Here is a 22,537-nt window from a genome sequence, read left to right as displayed (position 1 = left end):
CTGTCCTGGAATTATTTACTTCTACGGTTTTTTTTTTTTTTGCTTCATCAACAAACACATTTCGGAAGTATTATCCTTTTACTCGATAAAATTTACGTCTTCATCTTCCTTGCCTATTTTTTTGAAATATAAGTGAATTTTTCATCTTTTCTGATATATAAATTTAGTTTTTAAATTGAAATGGTTAGTTCGTGTAACTAAATTATAATACATTTTATTACCTAAATTGTGTGCCATTTCCTCCTATGATGGGCCGTGCCTTTGTGCCGGCGCAAGGGCCACAACTGTTGACCTGCATGGTCTGAGGCCAATCGTGGGTGGGCTGGACACGACGGAACGGTCACACAGCCCAAATATTTCAGAAAGCCCACTTCCCGAGCCTCTTCTCCGGTCTCCCCCGTATACCCTAGCCGCCAGGTACCGTGCCGATTCCTTCTCGCCTCCGCTCCGCTCCTCTCCTCCGCCATCCTCTGGTAACTTCGCGACCCCTCCCCAATCTCTATTGGTTTCGTTTGCTGCGATTCTTTCCGATACCGGGAGTAATCACTCTTTTATTCTCGTCGGATTTATCAGGGCTCACCCCTGCTCGTGGATTCAAGATGTATCTCCAGTACTACATCAACGAGAAGGGGGACAAGGTTTACACCACCAAGGTATGTGTGACGTTGCGCTTAATCTTCGCTGAATAGCTGATGGTTTTGAGGTGTCAGCCCGTGCTGATGTGCGTATCTTGTTTCCTCCTTTGCAGAAGGAGTCGCCTCTTGGGGTGCCGACGCAGTCTGCTCACCCGGGTACGCCCCCTTCGTTCGATGCAGCTCCTTTTGTGCCTGCTGTTATCTTACTTGTCAAGATGTAATAATATGGTTTTCTTGTGTTGCGAAGAAAGATGTAGTCATGGACAAACGGTTGTTTAATTATTAGCGTGCGTAGGCATGTTTGTAGACTTGTTGGAGCTCCGCCCGATTTGTCAATAGTTTTTTGTGATTAGATATGCGCTGTAGATCCTTTTGGGGAACTTGTATTGATTATGCTTCTGTTAATCCGTTGCTAAACTCAACGTTTGTCAAACAGAAAGGCATGGTTTATTTGTGTCAATTTTAGTTTCTCAGTGTTGGAACATTATGCTCATGGAGCGTTGCTTGTTAGCACCAGTTGATCCTAGTTTCTGATTTGGTACTGGTGGTATAGTATTATGCTCATAGGATGCCAAGCATATATATTGACATTTTTGTATTTTGTATCTGAATCAATCCTTTTCCATCAAGATATAATTTCCAGTGATGTTTATCCAATTGTACGATGTACTTTCAATTTCTTTTGAGATAAGGATCCTGGATATTTAAGCAGATTGCTTGCGCAACTCTTCTGTAAGATCTTATACAGTGTACAAAATTTCAGATCATTCTTTCTTTTCCAGCTACAAATTCTTTTGCAATATGACTTCAACTGACATTCATATATGACCGATTTTAGTCATCAATGGCCTTAACATGCACTGTTTGCCAGATTAGAGCTTCCTTCTCTTGTACGAGTATTAGACTACGTAGTAGAGATAAGGACCGATTTTAGTTTTCTTGATGTGAACACTTGTATTGTCCATGTGTAAAAAGGATGTAACGGGCAGAACTGGTACATGTGGAATTAGTTCTTTTTCATGGTTGCATTTGTGGTTTTGATTTATAATTCGAGTTTGTCTCACGCCCCTTTCTCGCGTCATGAATTACTGAAATCTTGTACTTGCGGTGCAGCTCGCTTCTCACCAGATGACAAGTACGCTCGCCAGCGGTACCTGTTGAAGAAGAGATTTGGACTGCTGCCAACCCAGAAGCCAGCACTGAAGTACTGAAGTTTCAACTGTCCCACCATGGATGTTGTGGAGAAAACCGTCTGTTTTGCTGCCTGCTGGTTGGAATGTAGATTAGCTATGTGAGAAAAGAAATCAAACGCTGCTAGGCACTACCATGGTGTCTCCCAGCAGATTCAGACACTATGTAATGCTATGCTGTTAATGGATCGCGCTTCCTAATATTATGTATGTGTCCCTCAGATCATTTAGACCTCATTCTCCTTTTTATTTCGACCTCATTCTCTTTGACTGCTAACATGCTTATCTACTAAAAGTACATCGGAGTCTAGACTTGTATTTCCTGGGCTCCTAGGAATTCCAGGCAGCTTCTCTTGGTCTTCTCGTTGGAGCATAACTGGATCCCCTTTCTAAAAAGGGAGGTAATCTAAGGCTCAGCTTCATGCTACTCCAGGTAGGTTATTCGTCGTTGAGTTTGCATGTAGTCGAGGCCTTATGCAGACTCTACCAACAATGGATTATTAATTATTAATAAGGGCTACAAGAAATGGGCAATGTTCATCGAATTTTAAGAACTCTCTACCTCTGATTCTCTAATCTCACAAGCTAGTTCCTCCGACTAATAATCCAAAAATACATTGCAACACTCTTCTATACCAATAACCTTGCCGATGAAACCACCGGTTAGGATCGATCGAGAGCGATTATATTAGTTGGTGTCGGTGGGCAGGAAATGCCGGTTGGTGAACCACGCCTCGTCGGCGACGACCTTGACGCCGTCGTCGTTGCGGTGCCACTGGTACAAGGCGTGCGTCCTGTTCATGATCTCCAGCGTGGCGTGCCCGAAGCTCGCCTCCCGGAACGCCGAGTAGTCCGGCTGCGGCCACCGGAACTTGTCGGCGAGGCCCTCGATGTTGCCGCCGTCGCCGATGTTCACGTACGCCGGCGCCGAGCCGTTGAGCACGGGCGTGGCCTTGCCGTTGGCGACGTCGTAGGCGACGTTGGACACGCGGTGGGTGCGCTCGTACGAGTGCACGTGGCCGGCCAGCACCAGGTCGGCCCTGGCGTCGACGAGCCACTGCTCGAACTGCACCCGCATCGTCTCGCCCTCCATGTAGTGGTAGTCGTTGCTGTTGTACCACGGCGAGTGCACGCACACGACCAGCCACGGCGTCACGGAGCGGTCGACGCGCGCCAGCTCCGCCTTGAGCCACGCCCACTGCGGCGTGTACTTGCCGTACGCCGAGTAGGACGACAGCACGATGACGTGCGCCGAGGCCATCCTCACCGAGTACCAGTGCGGCTGCGTGCTCCCGGAAGCCGCGAACGGCGTCGGGTACCGGTTCCGGAACGGCTTGAAGGGCTCCGTCTCGCCAATCTCCGGGACGAAGTCGAGCTCGTGGTTCCCCGTGGTCCAGATCCACGGCTGGTACGCCACCACCCTCTCGGTGAAGCGGCCCCACGAATCCCACCGGTTGTTGTCGTGCTGCGGGTAGTTGTCGGCGTACGACAGGTCGCCGATGAAGAGCACCGCGTCGGCGTTGGACGCCTCGTAGTGCGTCAGCGTGTCGTTCGAGTGGTACGTCTGCCCGAGATCACCTGCAGATAAAAGCACAATACAATGGAGCAGTGTGAACGATCGATCAGATGCAAATTGCACTACATCCCGAGGCATGCAAGGAATAGAATCCATTATTGACCAACCAATCAAGCCGAACTTGAAGGGCACATCGGGGCCAGGCTTGGGAGGCGTCTTGAAGGAGAAGGTCCTGACGGCGTAGCCGAAGCCGATGCGGTACAGGTACCTGGTGCCGTACTCGAGGTCCGTGAGGGTGGCGTGGTGGATGTACCCCGACTTGTACGACGGCCCGAAGGTGTAGCGCTGGACGGTGCCCTCGGCAGTGAACGTGAGGTGGTGGGCGGAGAGCCCGTAGCGCACGACGTTGCTGCCGGCGTGCTCGGGGGTCACCCACGACACGATCATGGCGCGCCCCGTCTGGTCTCCCAGCGTGATGTGCACCTGCTCCGGCGCGTTGAACCCCGGCGGCGGGCGGAACACGTCGGCGTCGAGCGGCATGTCGGGGAGCATCTGCAGGCTCCTCCGGTACGGGCTCGTGACGCCGGCGGTGGCGCACGGGACGCCCGCGCGCGCCGCGAGGAGCAGGAGCATGGCCAGAACGCGCCCCATCGGCATCGTGGCTAGATCTCCTCCGGCTCTTTCCTCCGTATATCTCTGATACTGATAGTCTCTCTGTCTCTGCTGTTCTATTCTCTCTGACTCGATCTATATAGAACGTAGCGATGGCCGATGGCCGATGGCGGCGGCGGCGGCGGTGGCGGTTGACTGGTTGCTCTTCCCTCGCCTCTCAACAGACTGATGCGGCATTCCGCAACAGAAACTCCGTTTATCCGCGCCGGCAGGTGGCCCCTCTGGAACAGGTCGACCCAGCTCCTCTGGCCCCACTCAATCACGATATTTTCCTGTATCATAGACACAGGTCACTCCAGAATCCAGATTGTGCTTTGTGCGAGAGCCGAGAGGGACTGGGGAAGACAGGCTCAGCCCAAGTACATAATACAATTTCTATCATGGCTAATTCATCTAAACTGCACATGGACTGGGAAACCGAAATGTGGAATCAACTTAGAATATGCAGTATGTACGACAATAGCCCTGTTTACCTCAAAAAAGCAGATATCGGTCTGCAATAAGATTATATTGACTTACACTGGTCTGTGCGTCACTAATTAGCATAACTACAACAAAACTATCAAAAGATGATTCTCCAAAATGTCCAGAGTAACAATGGTGGTATTGCCACATGTAACATGTTTTTCAGGGACAAAAAGGGTATACTGTGTGAGCGGAAGGGTGTATTGCCTTTCCCAGTAGAAGAATGTATTGCCTAGGTCTACTGAGTTGTAACAAAGCGAGCAGTAATCATCTGCACTCTATCTTTTCACATAGAGGACCTTTCCACCACTACTCTGGAGAAGAAATAATCTCTACCTCCCTGGATGATGGATCATCATCTTCATCTTCGGAGATATCATCTCCAGTGCTGATAACATCGGTATTGCTTGCCTGCCTAACAAACTGCCCTCGTACCCTTGGCCTTGTTTCAGCAAGTTTCTTCCGATTTACATACCTCACTTTCTTGTCAAAACAGCGTTCTTTCCTTTTCTGCCTGAACTTGGCAAGTGCTGCGGCCCTCCTTTCAGAGCGACTGCATGTTTCCTCAGGCACTGGGGTGCTTGACACTGATGACCACATGTTTTGTGTCGGTATATGACTTGAGTGCATAACCATACCAGCAGGATTAAACTGAAATGATGACATCATAGGTACAGCATGGCATTGGGGATAAACATTGTACTGTGGGATCATTGTTGGTGGTGTATATGCTTGAGCATTGTTTATGTTTTCTTGAAAATTTTGCGCCGAAGAAAGTGCTATGCTGTGCTCTACCATCCCTGGATAATAAAATGGGTACTGGTACATAGGCGGAGTTCCTGAAGTATCATTTTGGCCTTCATTGCTTCGCTCCATATGTGTGTTAGAGGAAGAAAAGCATACCATAGGGTACTGTACAGGCATCTCAAAGCCTTCTTTATCCCGAATATTTACATCAGTACCAGTGTCACTTCTGTCAGTTGCGCTAGAGCAATTACCCTGGTTATCCAAAGAATCTAACCGACTGCCACCTCTTTGTAATTCACTATCAAATGAGCTGGTGGCTGGGGTGCTTGACTTAACATATGCTAGAAACGCAGACGATTCGCCAACCCTCAGGTTAGTTTTTATGGGGCGTGAAAACATTATTCCTGGTGATGCTGGCAATTAAAAGAATCAAACAGGAAACAGATTAGAAGTAGGAGTGATTAAAAATGAAAAAGGAAGACCAATTATTACAGGAAAAGACAGGTCGGACTGAAATATCTTACATGCTTGATCGGCATCTACAACAGAACCTGGCACACCCTCCATTTTGCCTCTTTGCTCAGGCTCAGCAACAGAAGGATTAGACTGGAAACACGCCAAGAAATGGAACAGAGCTTAAACAAGTATCTGAATGCATACATGTTAGCATGCCGTCATCATACAACATACAAGGAAACCGGGCACATCTTTGTGGCAACTCATCAAAGCAGAAAAATGGAAACCTACTAAAACAGCAAAAAGAATATCTGGAATGCGACAAACTTCCTAATGTTACCTCGTGTTCGCGTTGATTTGAGGTGCCCGTTTCTTGATTCATGTTTTCTTTTGGCCTATCATCTGTCTCATCTGAGAGGAGGGTGGTGCTATTGGTATTGGCGTCACTAGGTTCTGAGAGCACCAACTCGAAGTTGTCATTGAAGAAGTTCTTCTCGGGCAAACCAAGCTGCCAACACCAGTACCCAGTTTTAAAGAACAATTCATACAGGTACAGCAACACCCACAAGCATCTCAGCTTAGAGCATGCTTTTAACACAGAGGCTAAGGTGAATCAGCATAGTGGCCTTTACCATCCGTCGCCGCCGCCACACATGGGTCCATAGGTTCAGCAGCTCATTTGTGCGCAGCGGCTTCACCAGGTACTCTGCTGCCCCAAGCCGCAAGCACTTGACAACAACGGAGACCTCGTCTCTGTTGGACATCACTGCATAGCTCCATCAACAGGAGGACGATCACTACAAGCACGTCATGGGAATCGGTAGAAGACACAGAGCAGGAAGGCAGCTTACTGATGATGGGGATGTGGCGCAGGTCCTTGTTCCTGGCAATGTACTTGAGCATCTTGAAGCACTTTGTGACCGGCAGATCGACCTCAGCCAGGATGATGTCTATCTCGCCACCCTCGTAGTTGAGAATATTGATCACCTGCCGCGGAGACTTGGCGCAAGTTACTGAAACATAAAGTTCACCAGCATCAGCATCAGCACCAGCACAACAGTAAGCACACATGACGCGTAACAGATTCCATGATTAGAAGCGAACATATTAGTACTATATACTACAACTAATGATTAAGCTCACAGCGATAAGCAAAACAAAATCCTAATCCGGGAAACCAGGTACGGTTGAAATTGAAGAGGTTTGACTAACCTTGGTACGAGCAGTTGCAGAGGAGCCGCAGCACCTCCCGCGAGCTGGTGGCGTCGCCGTCGCAAAGCAGGATCCTGACCTTGCTCCGGTCCACGAACTGCTGCCCTCCCCCCACCCCGGCGCCGCCGCCAACGCGATCCCCCTCGCCGCCGCCCACCATACCCAAACCGTCAAACCCCCCACGCACCAACCACGCGCTCCTCCACCAAGCGCGCGACACCAACCCGAAGCGTCCGATTCAGCACCGGCCGGAGCCGGAGACGTGGACTGTCGCTGGATCTGCGGGCGCCTCCTCCTCCGTCCCCGAGGCCGGCAGCATCGTCCCCCCAATCAATCCGGCGCCTGGCGAGCTACCACCACCACCGATGATGGTAGGCGAGTACAGCAATCAGCAGCGGCTGGGGTCGCCACCGGCGGCGGCGCGCTCCTCGGCCCGTCGCGGTCGGGCCCCCACCATTATCCGCGCCTAATCTATTCAGGGGCGGCACCGGCGGTGGCGACTGGCGATGGCGTCCGCTCTCTCCTCCTCTGCTGCTGCGGGGTGCTGCGCTGGAAGCAGGATATTTTCCTCGCTTTTTTTCGCTTTCCCTCGGTGAGTGCGGTGGGGCACGCAGCCACAGCAGCAGCCTGCCTCGCTCGGCGCGGAAGGGGGGAAGGAGAAGCCAGCCAGCCAGCCGCACGGCGCCGCGGCCGCGGAGTAAAATAAAACACGAGGCGAGGAGGCGACGGCTCGGCGCGCTCGGGCGTGCCGGCCGCGCGATCTCGGCCGCCCGCGCGCGCGAGGCGCGGGCGAGCAGGTGCCGTCCGGGCGCGGCTATGGGGCCCAGCCGGGCAGCGGGTGAGGCTGACCGGGCGAAAATATCTAGCTCTGGCTCCTCCGTTAAACGCTTCGCTTTTTGGCCTACGTGTCGGCGGGCGAGGCGTCCCGGAAATATCTTTAGCCCGAGCCGGCCCCACCTGGTGGAGCCACGCTTCTGGTCGCTGGGCCTTGTTAACGGAGACTCGGGGGGACAGACCGGCCAGCTGGGCCAGGCGGGGCTACGAAACGAGAGGCGGAGGCGGGCCGCGCCGGCCGGGGTGGTGGGCCGCGCGCGCCACGTCCTCGAGCTCATCCCCTCCCGTTCCCGGCGCGCCCATGCCCGCCACCTTCGACCGTTGCCCCCCACGAGCGCCGGCGCGGGCGGCCACGGTGGCCGCCTCCCCGCCCCTTGTTCCGGATCACGCCGCGGCCGCGGACGCTGACGCTCAGTTGTGATCTCTTTCTTCTCGTTCCGATCGTGGGAGAGAGTGACAGGCGGTGGTGGCGGCTCGTGCCGCGGGCGGGCCCCGGCGGCCCGGCTACGCTGTTTTCGTCGGGAAAGCTTCCGGAAGTTTTATCCATATCCAACTCCCATTATTTGAGATTCGTGCACGCAATACCAGCCGTTGGATGTGTCTCCACTCCTCCTCAACCCTAGCTTCTCCCACGGGCCACAGCACGCCGCCGCCTCTTGGCCCGGCGCCGCCGCCCTGGACTGACCGGCTCCCTGCCGGCCACGCGCGCCGCTGGCCGCGGGCACCGCCGACCCGCGCGCCGCTGCCGGCCCTGCGCGCGGCGCGCCGTCGGCCGCGGGCGACGCCGCCCCTCTGGCACCGCGCCGTCCGGTTGCCCGCCGGACTTGAGGAAGAAGACAGGGGGAAAAAATGTTGATTCTTATTTGGAACAATGTTTGAATCTTGTTTGTTTAAATGTTGAACAATGTTTGAATCTTGTTTGTTTAAATGTTGAAATAGATAGTGAAAAATGTAGAATGTTATGTTTTGTTACAAAATGTTGATCTATATTTTTAAAATGTTGAATCTAGTATTTTTAGATGTTGACCTGACTTCTACAAAATGTTGAATCTGACTTCTACAAAATGTTGAATCTGATTTGTTGAAATGTTGAATAGGTTTTGTTAAAATATTGATCTGAATTTTAATTGGGGCTAATGAACTTTATAGTTGTGGTAGTCACGGAGGAGCATGGTTTCGTTTGGCCTACCGTCGCCTCGGCTGTCTGCCATCGTGCGTGCGTTCGGCCTTTTGCTCGGTTTGACGATTCAAATGGTGGCTGTGGAGATGCAACCCTAGCAGCAGAATCAGCAATGGGCCATTTGGCTCGCCTCTGTTGTCCGATCAAAGGCGCAGTTGTAAATTCCTGACAAACTGCTGGCTAGAAATTGGCAATGTAACAGCATCAAAAATCGGAAACAACAGTTCATATGTGCCTGCATTGCAGTTACTCCAAGGAAGTATGGCTGCTAGTGAGCACCTGAAGGTCACCATTCCAGCTAATGACAATGAAGAAGTGGAAGCATGGTGGACAAGAGCGTTGCAGCTGTTCAGCACAAGATAGAGACGATATAAGGCAGCGTTCATATCCCTCACAACATGGAACATATGAAACGAACGAAATAGACGAGTATTTCAAGGCCAAACCCTCCGGCCAATGCAACTTTTTCACAAAATTCAGGAGGATGTCTGGCTGAGACGCCGAGCTCGTGGGAATCTAGACCTACGTAGTGTATCTTAGCTTCCTTAAATGCTTAAGAGTAGAGATCAATTTGAATTTTATAAATAAATTAGCAGTGCTCCTGCTTATTTTTTAAAAAAATAAATTCCTGACGAACGATGATCATGACACTGAACAATGATGCATTTTTTTGGCTATCTATTGTGTACTTGTGGATTGTGATAGATCTAAAACGAATAGCTCGGCCTAACATCCTTTTACCTCCCCCACCCTTTCTTATCCATCCACTCGCGCAGCCCGTCGTCCTCCCGACCTCCGCCACCCTCCATCCCACCGCCGCTGCCCTCCGCCTTGCCGACGCTGGCCCGCCTTCCTCCACCGCCCCTCCCTCCTCCCTGCCCCTTCTCCATTTGGCTGCTTGGTTGAGGTCCCCGGCGCCGGTTGCCCCTGCCTCTGTCGCTGCCCTGCCTGTCAGCGGCTCCCGCCGCCATCTCGACTGCCCCCACACTAATTCGTCGCCGGTGCTCGCCCCACCCCTCCACCGCCTAGCCGGGGTCCACCGCTGCCGCGACGAACGGTACCCCCGCCACCCCGCCTCGCCGCCGTCTCTACCGCCACCACCGCCCGCTATCCTGCCACCCCGGAGCTTCCTCTAGGTCTGCCGGAGATAGGTACGCCCCCAACCCCGAACCCTAAAAGCTCGTCGGAGCTCGTCGGGGCTCGCCGGAGCTAGAGAACAAGGGAGAGATGGGGGAAGCAAAAATTCGAGTGTGGGGAGCTGGAAAAAATGCCCAAGCATAGTTTAGCTTTCCTTTTTTTTATTTAGAGAGTGTCCGGGTTCCAGCCTCCCACTCTGGTTGCAGTTTACACAAAAACATGGCCCTCTGTCACATTCTCGCAGGGAATCTTAAACCTGATTGTTTGAACTTTCAGGACCCGTTTGGCATGGCTTTGGCTCGTGAAAAAACAGTCCTGGCTCTAGCTCATCTGAAAAGGTAGCTTTTTCTAGCTCTGGCTTATTTTGTATGAAAACGTTTGAAAATGGGTTCTCCTAGCTTTTTAGAATGGAAAGAAGATATCAAATATCCAAAATACGCTTATATTTTTTTTTCTCTTTTCTTTTTCTTTTTTCTCTTCCTTTTTCTTTTCTTTTTTATTTCTCTTTCCTTCTCCCCTTCTTTCTTTTCCCCTCCTCTCTCCTTATCCGATCGGCCTCTCCCTCCCACTTCCCATCCTGGCCTTATCCGCCACCCTGACCCTCCTCCTCCGCCCTTCCACCCCCCCCCCCATCGGCCCCGGCTCCCTCCGCCGCCACCCCGGCCCTCCTCCTCCGGCCCCGGCTCCCTCTGCCGCCACCACCAATCTTCGTCCGCCCTGCACCAGCGCCCAGGACAAGGATGGAAATGATGAGGAGGAGCCGGAATAAGCCACTATTTTTGGCTTCCGGCGGGTGGAGGAACGCAGAGACCGCATTTTGCGAGGATTCTGCTGGCTTTCGCGGGTGAGCCGTTTTGCATTCTAGCATTTGGCACGGCTTCATCAAAAGCCGCTCTAGAAGCCGCTCGATAAGTCGTGCCAAAGGGGGCTCAATTTTGGGGGGACGACTGTATGCTTGGCGCTACGGGTCTCTTACGCTCTATGTGACATGGTAATAGTGACCCCCTGAACTTACTGTTTGAAATCGTGACTGAATGGGATGTTGCAGACTTGCAGCGCCTAATCGACGCCACTTTACTGATAGGTTTTCTTTGAACAGAAGAAAAAAAATTTACTGATAGGTACAGGGCCGTACAGATGTGGTTAGCAGGAGAAATGATTTATTTGTGTCTGAAGATCTGCAAAGAGGCTTAATAGCCACCTGAAGCTACAATTACAGACTTACAGTCAACACCGAAGCCAAGAGGCAATTGAGGTCGATGAAACCCCTTATTCATCTTTATTATACGACAATCACATTAGTATGCAACAATTGCATATAGCCACCAAGCGACCAGAATGACAATGTAGAACCTGTCTACAAAGACGGAGTGGCAGTGGCCTTGGCACTGGCACTGGCAATTGCTCCAGCCTCCGCCAGAAGAGGCACCAGCTTCCCATCGTTGTGCATTGCTACGGTAGCTGCTCAGGAAGTGTTAATACCACCGTCAAGACAAATTTCAGATGCAAATGAGCAAGATGCTATTCAGCTTAAAACGCAGTGCACACAAAAAAAAAAATCTGACTGGCCAGTAAGACAGCAACAAAGTGAATGCAACTTATAGTTTTCTTGGGATCAGTACGATAATAACATGATTTCAGAAGGCAACGACTCACCATCACAGCCACCGATATGTTGCCCTTTAATGAAGACATTTGGAACAGTTTTCTGCCCAGTCCATTCAGCAAGAGCTGATTGCAAATCAGATCCATCACCTTCGCAAAGTGATAAAAACGTAATAGTTCAGCACAGGATTCTCATAGAATGCATGCATCTTGTTATCTACGAGGAGTACTTGAAACATGTTAAAATTGCTCATGTAATTGCACTGTCAAAAAAAGACACATGATATGCGTTGTTGCTAAATGATCTAATTGATCATGCTATTTCGTTAACATAACATATTTTCGTTCTTCATTCAAGGAGCAAATTTTTACAGTGTATTATTATGATAAATCAATCTGATAATGGCACTAAAACGTTAGGCAGATTCCTACATGGTTTGCAGAAGTACTAAGTAAGCTCTTATTTGATTGCCCCAATGATTACATGCTCAGTAGTATCCAGCCACTTTCAGGACTGCAATTTGATCAAAACAAGTGTTTTGCAGTGAACAATATGTAAAATTTAACAAGAACCAGACCAAAAAAAAAAAATTTCATCTCTTGGTTAAACTTAAGTAACAATATCTTTCAGTTGATAGATGAGCTGATAAGTCTACATATGATTGGTTTCTAGGAGCATCATTAGTCAATATCGTAAAAATTAACCTTCTTTAATAGGTTCAATTTCTTGACTATTAAGGTTTATGAATCAGACTATGTTCCTTGTAATTCTAAAGGAGATAACGGGTTCAAATTTTCAGAACATTTATCTGCCTAATTGCAAACTATACAGAATAAAAGAAGTACACTAAAATCAAAACACTCACTTTCCACATCCAGTTCAACAGCCTTGTAATTCGCCCCCAACTGTGCTAGCAATTGTTTCACTCGGGTGCAGAAAGGACAGTAGGTTTTGCTGTGGTCATCCAAATTACAATATCAGGAAATATCAAAATAAGACTTCAGGAAAGTTGAAGCAAAAATATAAATTCTGTTAACCCGTAAGCATACCAACAGAATTGCCTGACATGTATGCACACCCTTTCATCATAAATGTTATTAATGGATAGCAAAGGGAGTGATCATATTTTAGCTGTCCACTTGTTGGCATGAACAAGAACAGTGAACAAACACACCATGTGCAGCAGCATATTGTTAAATTACCGGTAAAAGAAAAGAAGAAAAGAATGAATCCTGATGTCTATCACAATCCACAAATGACCTTATGTTCTAGACCAAGCCGAGCAAACTGCAAATTAGCAAGGAGGCAAAAAAACAGCACCACCACGGATAAGGGATGACTACACGGTCACCTATGTATGATTCCAACTCTAAGATCCAGACCAAAGTTTGCTCGATCTGTAAAGGGCAGTAGAAACAAAGCGTAGATGGGGGAGAGACCTGAAGACGACGACGGGGGAGGAAGCGACGATCTCCTTGGCCTTCTCGAGCGCCATGGGCGGTTTGCTCGTTTCTTCCGTTGGTCGTTGGCTCGTTGCTGGGGCGGGCGAGGAAGAGGATGTCTGTGCGTGTGATTTTCAGAAAACTGGACAGCCGTGTGATTTCGGAGCCGACCCCGCCCGTCCTGTTTATATACGACCGGGCGGTGCAGATTTGTCGCGGGAACGGACGAAAAGTCGAAAACGAGATGGTTTTCTTGTGCGCCGCCGCTGCCCGTGTCGACGACGCCCGATGGCCTCGCCGCGCACGCTAAGCCAGGAGCGCACCCACGCACGACCTGACGTTTGCGCCGGTCAGCTGCGCGCGGACATTTGTGGGAGGGCTGAGGGCGTGTTTGGTTGCCTGGCTAACTCCTAGGCTAGCCAGGCTCCAGCAGGCCGCCCAACCCATCTTTGGTTACCTGGTTAACGCTTTAGCCAGGCTCCAGCTATGCAGCAACCCCCCATTAGCCTGGCTCCAGAAGAACGCGAGCAGCCCGCGTACCAGCGGAGCCAGGCTCACACAAGCCATGCTGCAGAAATCTCCTCATCGCCCTGTTGCCTGCCGTCCCGTCTCTCCATCCGCGCGGGGACGTAGCGCCGCCGCCTCCCGCACGCCCGACGCCGTTCGGGTCCCCTCGCCCGGCGTCTCGCGTGGAGCCGGAGGCCCACCCCGCCGCCGCTCTCATGCGCCTTCCAAATCGGACAGCTCCTGCAGGGCCAGGCTACTTCAGCCTTCGAATACTTAGACCGGTCGCAGCTGCGATTTCGGCACGAAGGGAGGTCCATCAAGTGTATATTAAGCCCGTATTGGCCCATCTATTTCAATAAGTCCAGATTGGTCCATTTGTGCAATCCATCAACTTCACGAAGTTTAGCCCATTGGTTGAATACACGAGTGGGCCAATCCAGGTCGAGCTCTGACATTGGGCTAAGATCAGCTGGTCTATTCCACGCGCAGAACCTGATATCATTTTGTCTGCCCTCAAAAAAAATGATTCATTTTGCCCAATACTGCGCTGACAGATATTAATCTAGTTATTATTATAGACAACAACCAGTTTCATACTTTCATAGTTTCATGTTTCATCCGCTAGATGCAGAGGATAGCAATGGGGTGACCTTACGGTTTGTATGCTGCTCTATTCAGATTGAATCTGTGTTCTTTTCCGATGTATTCGTCCACTGAACTTCGTCAGACAAACCACAAGTATAAAATTTGCCAACTAAATTGCAAATTCAAAAGACTGAGCAAAACAATGAAAATTGTAGTTCCTCGACGTCCCATCGCATCAAAAAGATCCGCGCCGGATAGCGAGAGGAACAGTCGCTGTTGCTTCACATTCTTGGCACTGCCCACGAACCATACGGGCTCACAGGCACAACGAAATCAAGGGAAGCCAGACACAAGATATGCTAGACCAAAACACTACTAAACAAGACTATAGATGGATTGATAAGCTGCTGAGACAACTCAGTCCCTTAGATGTTCTTTGACCATGCGATCATCTCCGCAGGAGTCATTACAGGTCTGTAGGACTCATCACCGTTGCCAGCAAGAATAAAAACAAAAAATGCTTTCACAAAACAAATCGCACATCAGATTAAACTTTAAAAGGGAAGAACTACCAGATCGATGGTGGGATGCGGCGGTAATTCATGTATGTAAGAGTCGCAGCGTACCCAGCGGCGCCAAAAAGATCCGAGGGCACATTACGAAGGCGAGCTCAGGATACAACAGGGTGATGTTGCTTCAAGGGAACGAGTCTACTGGGAACCGATTGGTACGAGACCGATCATCCCAGAGACCAGATGACGAAGCACAAGGGAGCCGCAATTTTGAAGGGAAATCAAATCAAAACGCAGAGCAAAGAACCAAATCTATTCTAATCCGCGAGACGAAGACGATACCAGCGAAGACGGAGGAAGCGGCGGCGGTGTTTAACCTGTGGAGGAAGGGAGGGCAATTTATAGTCGCCGCTGGTGATTGCCCGGCGGCTTGTGGGTTCGGTCTCAAAACCCTAACGGGCTGATAATGGGCTCTCTGGTTCGTCCGGTGGGCCTCCTAAGCAAATTTGGTGTTCTTTCTTTGCGTTCAGTTTTTTTTCTTTATACTGCCTCTATATATACTCCGAAAATGCTAGCTTCTCCGTAAAAACTAATGGCCTTTGGACTGCCCGCTCAAAAAAAAACAGCTCCACTCCACTAACGCCACCTTTTTAGATTCACTCAGCTAACTTCAAAAAAATAGAGAGTTATATACCTGTTTTGACTAACGGATGCAAATTCAGGTCTAGAAATTGTAGGAACTAGTAAGAACGGCCACTCTTATCTTTGGATGGTTTTTTCCGCGCCGCTTACCCGCGTACCCGTCGCTACAGTACAATAATAGGGGCAAGAATTTACATGGCAAGTGCAGTATGAATCTAATTTTACTCCTACACTTATTTGCCGCAAATAAACACAAAAAAGAAAAAGAAAGGGAAGTAACACAAGTCGCATGATTGATCACATTGCAAAACACAACAGCAAAAGAACACAGGAAAACACATTCTTATTGCTAATTACTCCCCCGAAGCTCTCGTCGTCTCGCTGGCATTCCCAATGGAGAGGAGCCATCACTACCTCCTCTGAAGGAATGCCAGGCGGTCGTTCTCGACGCCGACCACCTCCAGCGTGCGGTCGATGCGGCCGATGACGGCGGACTGAAGCTGAAGGCCTCGTGCGCGCGGCCGCCGCACCTGCACTGCATGCCGACGCCGCTCAGCTCACGCGGGGTGACTCCACCACCACCACCTCGCTCAGCGGCACCCGCTTCCGAGCGCCGCCGCCACAGGCGAGCTCTGGCCACTGCTTCGGCGCGCTCTGCGACCACACCTTCGCCTCCGAAGCCTGCGTGCTCGACATGTAGTTCCGGCAGCCGTTGAGCGACGGCGAGTAGCCCGCCACGGACTTGGGCGTGGTGGCCGGCGCGTGCACATGCACATACCGTGGCGTGGTCTGCGTCGTCGTTGACCGCACCTTCTCCAGCGCGCACTAGTCGTAGTCCGGGAACTGGCACGAGGTCGGCACGGCAATGCGCGGCGGCTGCGGCGGGTCGTCGGATAAGTGGCACGACAGCGGCGAGCACGTGGAGTTAGTGCACCACTCCTCGCCACCGCTGCTGTCGGCGTCGAGCAAGCAAACATCGACGGAAATAGCGAGACATTGGACGGCGCGTCGACGAGAGGCGTTCGTACCAGCGAGTAGCGCGACCGGGCGGGCGGGTGGTGGAGGTGCGGGAGGACGACTGGGACGCCGGCATGGTGCGCGCGCACAGGGGCCTGAGCGCGGATGAGGCGTTGCGAGGGAGAGGGGGCAGCGGCGGAACAGGAGATCACGAGGGAGGGAGCGGCGGCGGAACAGGAGATCGCGAGGGAGGCGTTGGTGTTTTTTTTCCCTCAAGCGTCACGTGTGTAAACAGTGGCATTGGTGTGTAATTTCCACCCAACTTTAAGAGAAGGTATGAAATTAGTTTTTTGGGAGGATAAAGGAGCTCCAGAAAAACCTTAAAGTTGCTCCCAGATCCAACTTTTTCCTGGAATTAGTATAAAGCTGGAGGTGTTTGGCAAGATGAATCAGGAGCGGAGCTGCTAAACTTGGAGCGAAGTAATCCCAAACATGTTCTTAAAAAACAGCTTCAGAAATAACTACTGTACTACTGACGTGAATTTTCTGACACGATAGATAGAGAAAGAGCACGCAGTATATGCCTCTCTACGTTAATTTTGTATACGCATCCGTGTAGTTAACATTCACACCGATGGACCTGAAAAGGACAAAAAAAAATCGAGTCCGTTGCCTGCTTTCTATCCTCAACGGGGTGCAACATAGCTTCAATCTTTACTTCGAAATGAAAATCAAATTTACAGGAAGAAACAGCGACAATTGTGCATGGGTACATGTGAGGACAAGAAAGTCGACACGATTTATACTGCGGCATGAAGTCTGTCATTACAAGAAAGCTATCTGAACAGTCCACATGTAGCTAGGCTGCTGATGGCCTGATGCTAAGCTCCGAACATCGGCACTCTCCACGAAAACATAAACTCTTGAGAGCATTCTTATAAAACGCAAGCATTCACTAAAGCAGATGCGTAAGATCAACTCTTGTTTTCAGAAGATTCAGCTGTAGTCGAGGATGTCGTGGACGCCGTGAGGTCCCTGGCGCATTGTGACACATATGGCTTCAACTGCAGTAATTTATATGGCAAATTTGTTACTCAAAACTCATAAGTGAGTAGATGAAGGAAATGGTTACCACTTCTAGGTCAAATGATACTAGACGTACTACAGGTCCTCTACCTTTGCAACAATGGTTAAGTCGCTTTTGCAATGGTACTGTATTTCTGAACATTCAAGTAACTGTATCTCAAATTCTCAATAAATTAAGACATGGAAGGCATCTCCAAATACTTAACTAATTAACAGAAAACATCAATAAGCATAAACTTGGAAATCTATATTTTGTGCTTGTGCTGAGTTTTCCTTGTGTGCACACTATTTTTTTTTGTTTCTTTAGTTTTCAACTACTTTATTATTTCCATATGTTTCTTCGTTCCATAAAATTTCATCATACAATGAATGGAGTGAAGAGCACAATTTGACACTTGATATCTAGCCAGAGCATGCAAATCAAGTCCATGAACTGTGGGGGGAAAAAACTGCTCATTACCTTGAAATCAGTCAAATCGGGGACTACAAATCTTGGCAACTTTTCATCAACAATCACATATCCACCTGCAAAAGCACACAGACTTTTTTAACAGATGTACAAAAACATATACAACTACAAGTCTAAAAGTTTAAATCTCATCAAAGCGATAGGAAGGATAGGAACTAAGAGTTTTGCAACATGTTTTATACAAACATATGGATTATCATGCAATAGCATTAAAGCGAATGGGGATGTTGACCGAATCAAGTAAAATCAAGATTGCAGTCAGAAAAAGAGCCCGATGACAGGACTATACATTTAACATAAAATCAAACTGCACTGCCATAGATAAGAATTTATACACCATTCAAGGCTTAGACAAGCATTGCCCGTTAAACGCTATCGCAAAGAGCCAACCTGTACTTCTGGAGGAAGAATGGACTAATACAAACGTAAGATTAATAAACAAAAAAAAAAGATAACCAGAGCACAACTTTGTTCACTCCACCTCTCACAATAAGATCGTATACACATAACTCGCTTGATTAAAACAAAGTTTCAGCTTACATCAATATGTAGTTCTAAGTCTTAAAATCTAGTGCAGTGCCACATCAAACGGAAGATGACCTGCGGTGATCCATGGATCGAATGAGTTCTGTGTGCTCTGATGTGTTTCGAGTTTTCCTTCCTTTTATGTGATACAAACTATTTAAAACAACGCTTGCTTTCCTTCTTAAATGAATGAGCAGTGCTCCTGCTGGTTTTTCGAAAATTAGTGTGGTGCCACATCAGCTAATAAGTGTCCATGGTTCAAACCTCAAAGTTTCTTCCGTTGCATTCATAATTCAGAATCTACTCGTATGGATGAATTGTTGCTATTCTATTTCTCAGAGTGGTAAGGCTGTCCCAATATTATCATGATATGAAATTGTTGAATTCTACGCCACATTACTCACTATTCTCCATGCCGTTTTTCAAGCAGTACGCAATAGTACTAAAGACACTCTGTGTCCATTAGCCTTATTGTATACAACATAGGGTGATGCATGCAAATATTTACCTGATAAATTCACAGTAAAAATTTTCATCCGAGCCTACCAAAGGAGTTGACCACTTAAACCCAAGTTTGTTTTCTTAAAAAAAAGAAATGCATAGTGTTCACTACTCATAAAATTCCATGGTATCCTAAGCTAGGAACATTTAGTTAGTCTCATAAAACTCTTCATGCTCGATATGCAGTGATGAATACCTCAATACATCCAAACAGAAACAGGGTAAACAGTTCGGAATCAGCTACCATTCCAAGTTTCATCTACGGTTAGTTTAGTTCCAAATCCTAAAAAATTTCACATTCCACTGCCGCAATCATTACCATTTTGTAAACTACAGAGAAACATAAATTGCAGAGCGAGGGCGACCATGAACTGGAAAAGCTAGACCCCAAGTCACAACCGATTGATTGTACTGTTACCTTTGCGGGTGTGGAACCCCGTGGGCTTGCAGTTCTTGCCCTTGTAGTAATCCCGGGGCGCACGTTTGGAGGAGAGGATGTCTAGCGAAGAAATCCGCTTCCGCCGCATCGACCGCCCGAGCGAACTCAGTATGAGCCCCAGCGGCATCCTTCAGCGCTGCCTGTACCAGCCAAGTGGCTTCTTTTTCCTCCCGCTCGTTCCTGCACACCGCAGAAGCAAAAAGAAAATGATTGCGGGAATGGCGGTCGCCGGAGGCGAGGGTGGCCGGAGCGTACGGGACGAGCGGTGAAGGGGGATCGGAGGCGGAGGCGGCGATGCGGCGGTGGTAGGGTTTGGACTTGGAAGCTGGAGAGTGTGGGCTGTGTTTGGGCTGGCCCACCACTTTGTTTGGTTCAGCCCATTCTCTGTTCGAACTTCGAAGGCCGAATGAGAGAACTTTGGAGCTCTGAAAACTGAAAGGCTGCTAGCGGCGCACGATGGACTATGATTTTTTTTTTTGAAGAACCACTGGAAAGACGAGTGCATTTTGAAACTAGCGCCTTTTGTTTCGAGAGTTCGAACTTTGAAGAATTGGATCTTCATGTTTCATTTAATAAGTTTGTAAAAGGTGGAAGGTAAAGTTTGCACAACTTACTACGGATTTAGCTCAATTTTCATCATATCCATGTATTTTTAGTGGCGGAGGGAAGAGGGCTGCTAAGGAGGCAAGGACTGTGCACACCTGAAGCTGGTACTAGTGCTAACGCATCCTAGCAAATCAAAACATGCTAGTAACTGATCTGATCATTTGAAGATAATTAACTTGGTATAGGGATGGTAACGGGTTGCGTGAGGTGCAGGTGGAGCAAAGAAACACGCGCGAGCCTGTTCGCGTCAGCTTATTCAGCCGGCCACCAAATACTATTTTTCTCTCACAACAAATCAGCCGTTCCAGCTTTTCAGCCGGCTTATAAGCTGAAGTGAACAGGCCCATCACCTGCCCTCGCAAACATCTTGGGGGTGAAATATTGCACCCATACATGTCGATCACTTGTCAGATTTCGAGCATCCTTTTAAGTGTGTTAATTGTAAAAAAGTAATATATTACCATGAATGCGTCAATGTGCACCACAAGAATTTATTTCCAAAATTGACATAAGAAACACATGTAGCTAAAAGGGTCATAGTTGAAAATTATTCCAAGTAATTTAGGCCAATTTTGCCAAAGAACAACATAATGCGTTAGTAAGGCTCGCAGAGGTCTTCTTATGCTCCACCTTGGTAGAGATTAGCAATACTGGCACTCACCCTTTATCCCTAATGGCATGGTTTTTTTACTGGTGGAACACTATTTTTGCACACCTAGAACATGAGGTAAAAATTACTCCACGAATAAAAAAATCAAATAATTAAGGGGGGAAATCAACGAGGAGGGGAGAAGATATCCATAAAGGAGAGTGGGACAAACCACGTTTTTTAGGTGGAAAAATAATTTTCGCGAGTAAATTAAAAAGCTCCATTAGGGTTATGGAGACCGGTGGCAGAATTATTCTCCTTCCGACCGGGTGAAGAAGTTGATAAAGTAGATTCGGTGGGCTCAAACCTCTCCATTCCTTCCACCCACTCCTCCCCAAATCAACAAAAGTTCATAGGCAAACTGGAAAAATTTATTGTTACTTATTCTCTTCGTCCTTAATTATACGATGTTTACTTGTTTAGGATAAACTAATTAGCTCATGCAGATTTAATTATAGCTCTCTCTGAACGAATGATCAAAGTTGCCAGTATATCTGCATTCTGCAACACCAGAGCTGTCGTTTCAGGCTATTTTCCAGTGTCAGTGAAAATTCCACTCATCGAGCAGCGTGTCGGCACTACACCTTCGGAATAATGCAGTTTCACGGTCCCACAGGGGAAGAATAATTCACCAACATGAGCCGAAGAGAGGCTTGGCCATACTTTTCTGAAAACATCAATGTTCCAGGGAAATGTGCAAGATATTTTCCCTGAATCGCCGATAGGTGCCTCAGGAAACAGGGAAATTTTCTGGATATCAGTCGCCTGAAATTACATGTGGTAGTACTACCATCAAACAGTATATATTCTTGCAAGTTGCAGGGAAAAAACATCTTTCGCTTAGCAGTAGTGTACGCAGGGTCAGCTTACAACTGCAACAATTCAGACCTTCAGAAAACCATAAATTTTGTTACTCCAACCTGAGAACCTGACTAGTATGTGAGTAGGATTCAGTACATGTCTGTGAGACTGGGGCACCACCATTCACTGTTTTTTCGCTAGCGGAGTTGGCTTCAGTTCACAGCAAGGGTTGCCAAAAATACGACAACCGTATCCTTCAAAAGGAGATCAAACAAGGTTGCAGAACCAACAACAGAATAGGTTACACGCCATCTTTACAAGGGTAACCACGAGCAGTTCAAAGCAGGATATTCCAAAACAAACAGAAAAAACATTGTCTCCAGAAAGCAAGACTTCTACTGAAATCTTCTGCTCTCACTAGATACAACTCTAAGGTAAAAGGAAAAAAAAGAAGGAATGAAGGAAAACGAGGAACAACAGGAAGAGGGAAAACTTAAACTGGTAGGCTCCTGTAGGAGCTCACCATTGCCGATTTCTGACTTGCCGGTTTCTGTCCAAGCCTCACCAAGCCATCTGGAACTGGAAGCCAGGGAAGAAGGCCATGAGAGGTATGGACAAATACAAACTGATCATTGATGAGGAGGAGGAGCTCAGCTGAGCGCAGCCATTGTCCTCCATCCTTGTGCTGCTGTACTGCTTACGCAGCTCTCAAGAACCATGCAGACGCTCCTGCCATGCGCCCTCCATGATCTGCGGGGTGTGTGTGTGTGTGTGGGGGGGGGGGGGGGTGCTGTGGCGCAGAGGAAAGGAGAGGAGAGGAATCCTTTTACCTGGTTGTAGTCGGCAAGTGTTGATGCAGCAAAAGCTCTTGTGAGAACCAAGAACAGCTTGCACGGTGGCATTATAAAGAGGCTAGCGGTGGTGTGCTTTAGTGGAAAAAAAAAGAATAACGAAAAGTCAAAGAAAGCTTACTGTATGGGGCGCGTGGCAATGTCTGGAAATCCCTATCCATGCTATTCCTGTCTAACCAAACATCAATTCTGCAGCTATTCCTTCTGCTGACAATTCTCCATTCCTATCCTTGTTTGGGGGCTGCCCTAGAGTAAATTACTGAGTGTAAATGTACAGCATCCAGCCATCCAAGGCATTCATGCTGGTAAAAGTTA

General features: G+C 48.6%; 4 protein-coding genes and 1 long non-coding RNA gene across 6 annotated transcripts; all 5 read right to left on the bottom strand.

Moving 5' to 3' along the window:
- Window positions 1–2,273: 2,273 nt before the first annotated feature.
- Window positions 2,274–4,406, bottom strand: LOC101764241 (purple acid phosphatase 2). The gene is made up of 2 exons (XM_004955028.4): window positions 3,509–4,406; window positions 2,274–3,403 (listed from the first exon to the last, which is right to left on the bottom strand). Exons 1-2 carry the CDS (start codon window positions 3,996–3,998, stop codon window positions 2,514–2,516), a joined length of 1,380 nt encoding a protein of 459 aa, XP_004955085.1. The 5' UTR covers window positions 3,999–4,406; the 3' UTR covers window positions 2,274–2,513.
- A 75-nt stretch (window positions 4,407–4,481) lies between these two features.
- LOC101766271 (two-component response regulator-like PRR1) lies at window positions 4,482–7,559 on the bottom strand. Its single transcript, XM_004953063.3, has 6 exons — window positions 6,894–7,559; window positions 6,533–6,694; window positions 6,314–6,447; window positions 6,022–6,189; window positions 5,750–5,831; window positions 4,482–5,638 (listed from the first exon to the last, which is right to left on the bottom strand). The coding sequence occupies exons 1-6, from the start codon at window positions 7,051–7,053 to the stop codon at window positions 4,788–4,790; spliced, it is 1,557 nt and encodes a 518-aa protein (XP_004953120.1). The 5' UTR covers window positions 7,054–7,559; the 3' UTR covers window positions 4,482–4,787.
- Window positions 7,560–11,187: 3,628 nt separating this feature from the next.
- LOC101765856 (glutaredoxin-C6) lies at window positions 11,188–13,396 on the bottom strand. The gene is made up of 4 exons (XM_004953062.3): window positions 13,090–13,396; window positions 12,516–12,604; window positions 11,701–11,799; window positions 11,188–11,505 (listed from the first exon to the last, which is right to left on the bottom strand). Exons 1-4 carry the CDS (start codon window positions 13,143–13,145, stop codon window positions 11,402–11,404), a joined length of 348 nt encoding a protein of 115 aa, XP_004953119.1. The 5' UTR covers window positions 13,146–13,396; the 3' UTR covers window positions 11,188–11,401.
- Window positions 13,397–16,987: 3,591 nt separating this feature from the next.
- On the bottom strand, window positions 16,988–19,692 carry LOC101765182 (39S ribosomal protein L41-A, mitochondrial). 2 transcript variants are annotated; one of them, XM_004953061.4, is made up of 4 exons: window positions 19,571–19,692; window positions 19,295–19,495; window positions 17,842–17,906; window positions 16,988–17,359 (listed from the first exon to the last, which is right to left on the bottom strand). In XM_004953061.4, the coding sequence occupies exons 2-4, from the start codon at window positions 19,440–19,442 to the stop codon at window positions 17,270–17,272; spliced, it is 303 nt and encodes a 100-aa protein (XP_004953118.1). In that variant the 5' UTR covers window positions 19,443–19,495; window positions 19,571–19,692; the 3' UTR covers window positions 16,988–17,269. The 2 variants fall into 2 exon arrangements, with proteins under 2 accessions (XP_004953118.1, XP_004953117.1); XM_004953060.3 differs by having other exon boundaries at window positions 19,295–19,658.
- Window positions 19,693–21,233: 1,541 nt separating this feature from the next.
- On the bottom strand, window positions 21,234–22,061 carry LOC111257374. The gene is made up of 2 exons (XR_002677763.1): window positions 21,528–22,061; window positions 21,234–21,442 (listed from the first exon to the last, which is right to left on the bottom strand). It is a non-coding gene; the product is annotated as an uncharacterized LOC111257374 (long non-coding RNA).
- Window positions 22,062–22,537: the final 476 nt, after the last annotated feature.

Source organism: Setaria italica, chromosome I (assembly GCF_000263155.2).
Source record: "Setaria italica strain Yugu1 chromosome I, Setaria_italica_v2.0, whole genome shotgun sequence".
In the NCBI taxonomy this organism is placed as follows: domain Eukaryota; kingdom Viridiplantae; phylum Streptophyta; class Magnoliopsida; order Poales; family Poaceae; genus Setaria; species Setaria italica.
This window is presented reverse-complemented; position numbering and strand designations above follow the sequence as displayed.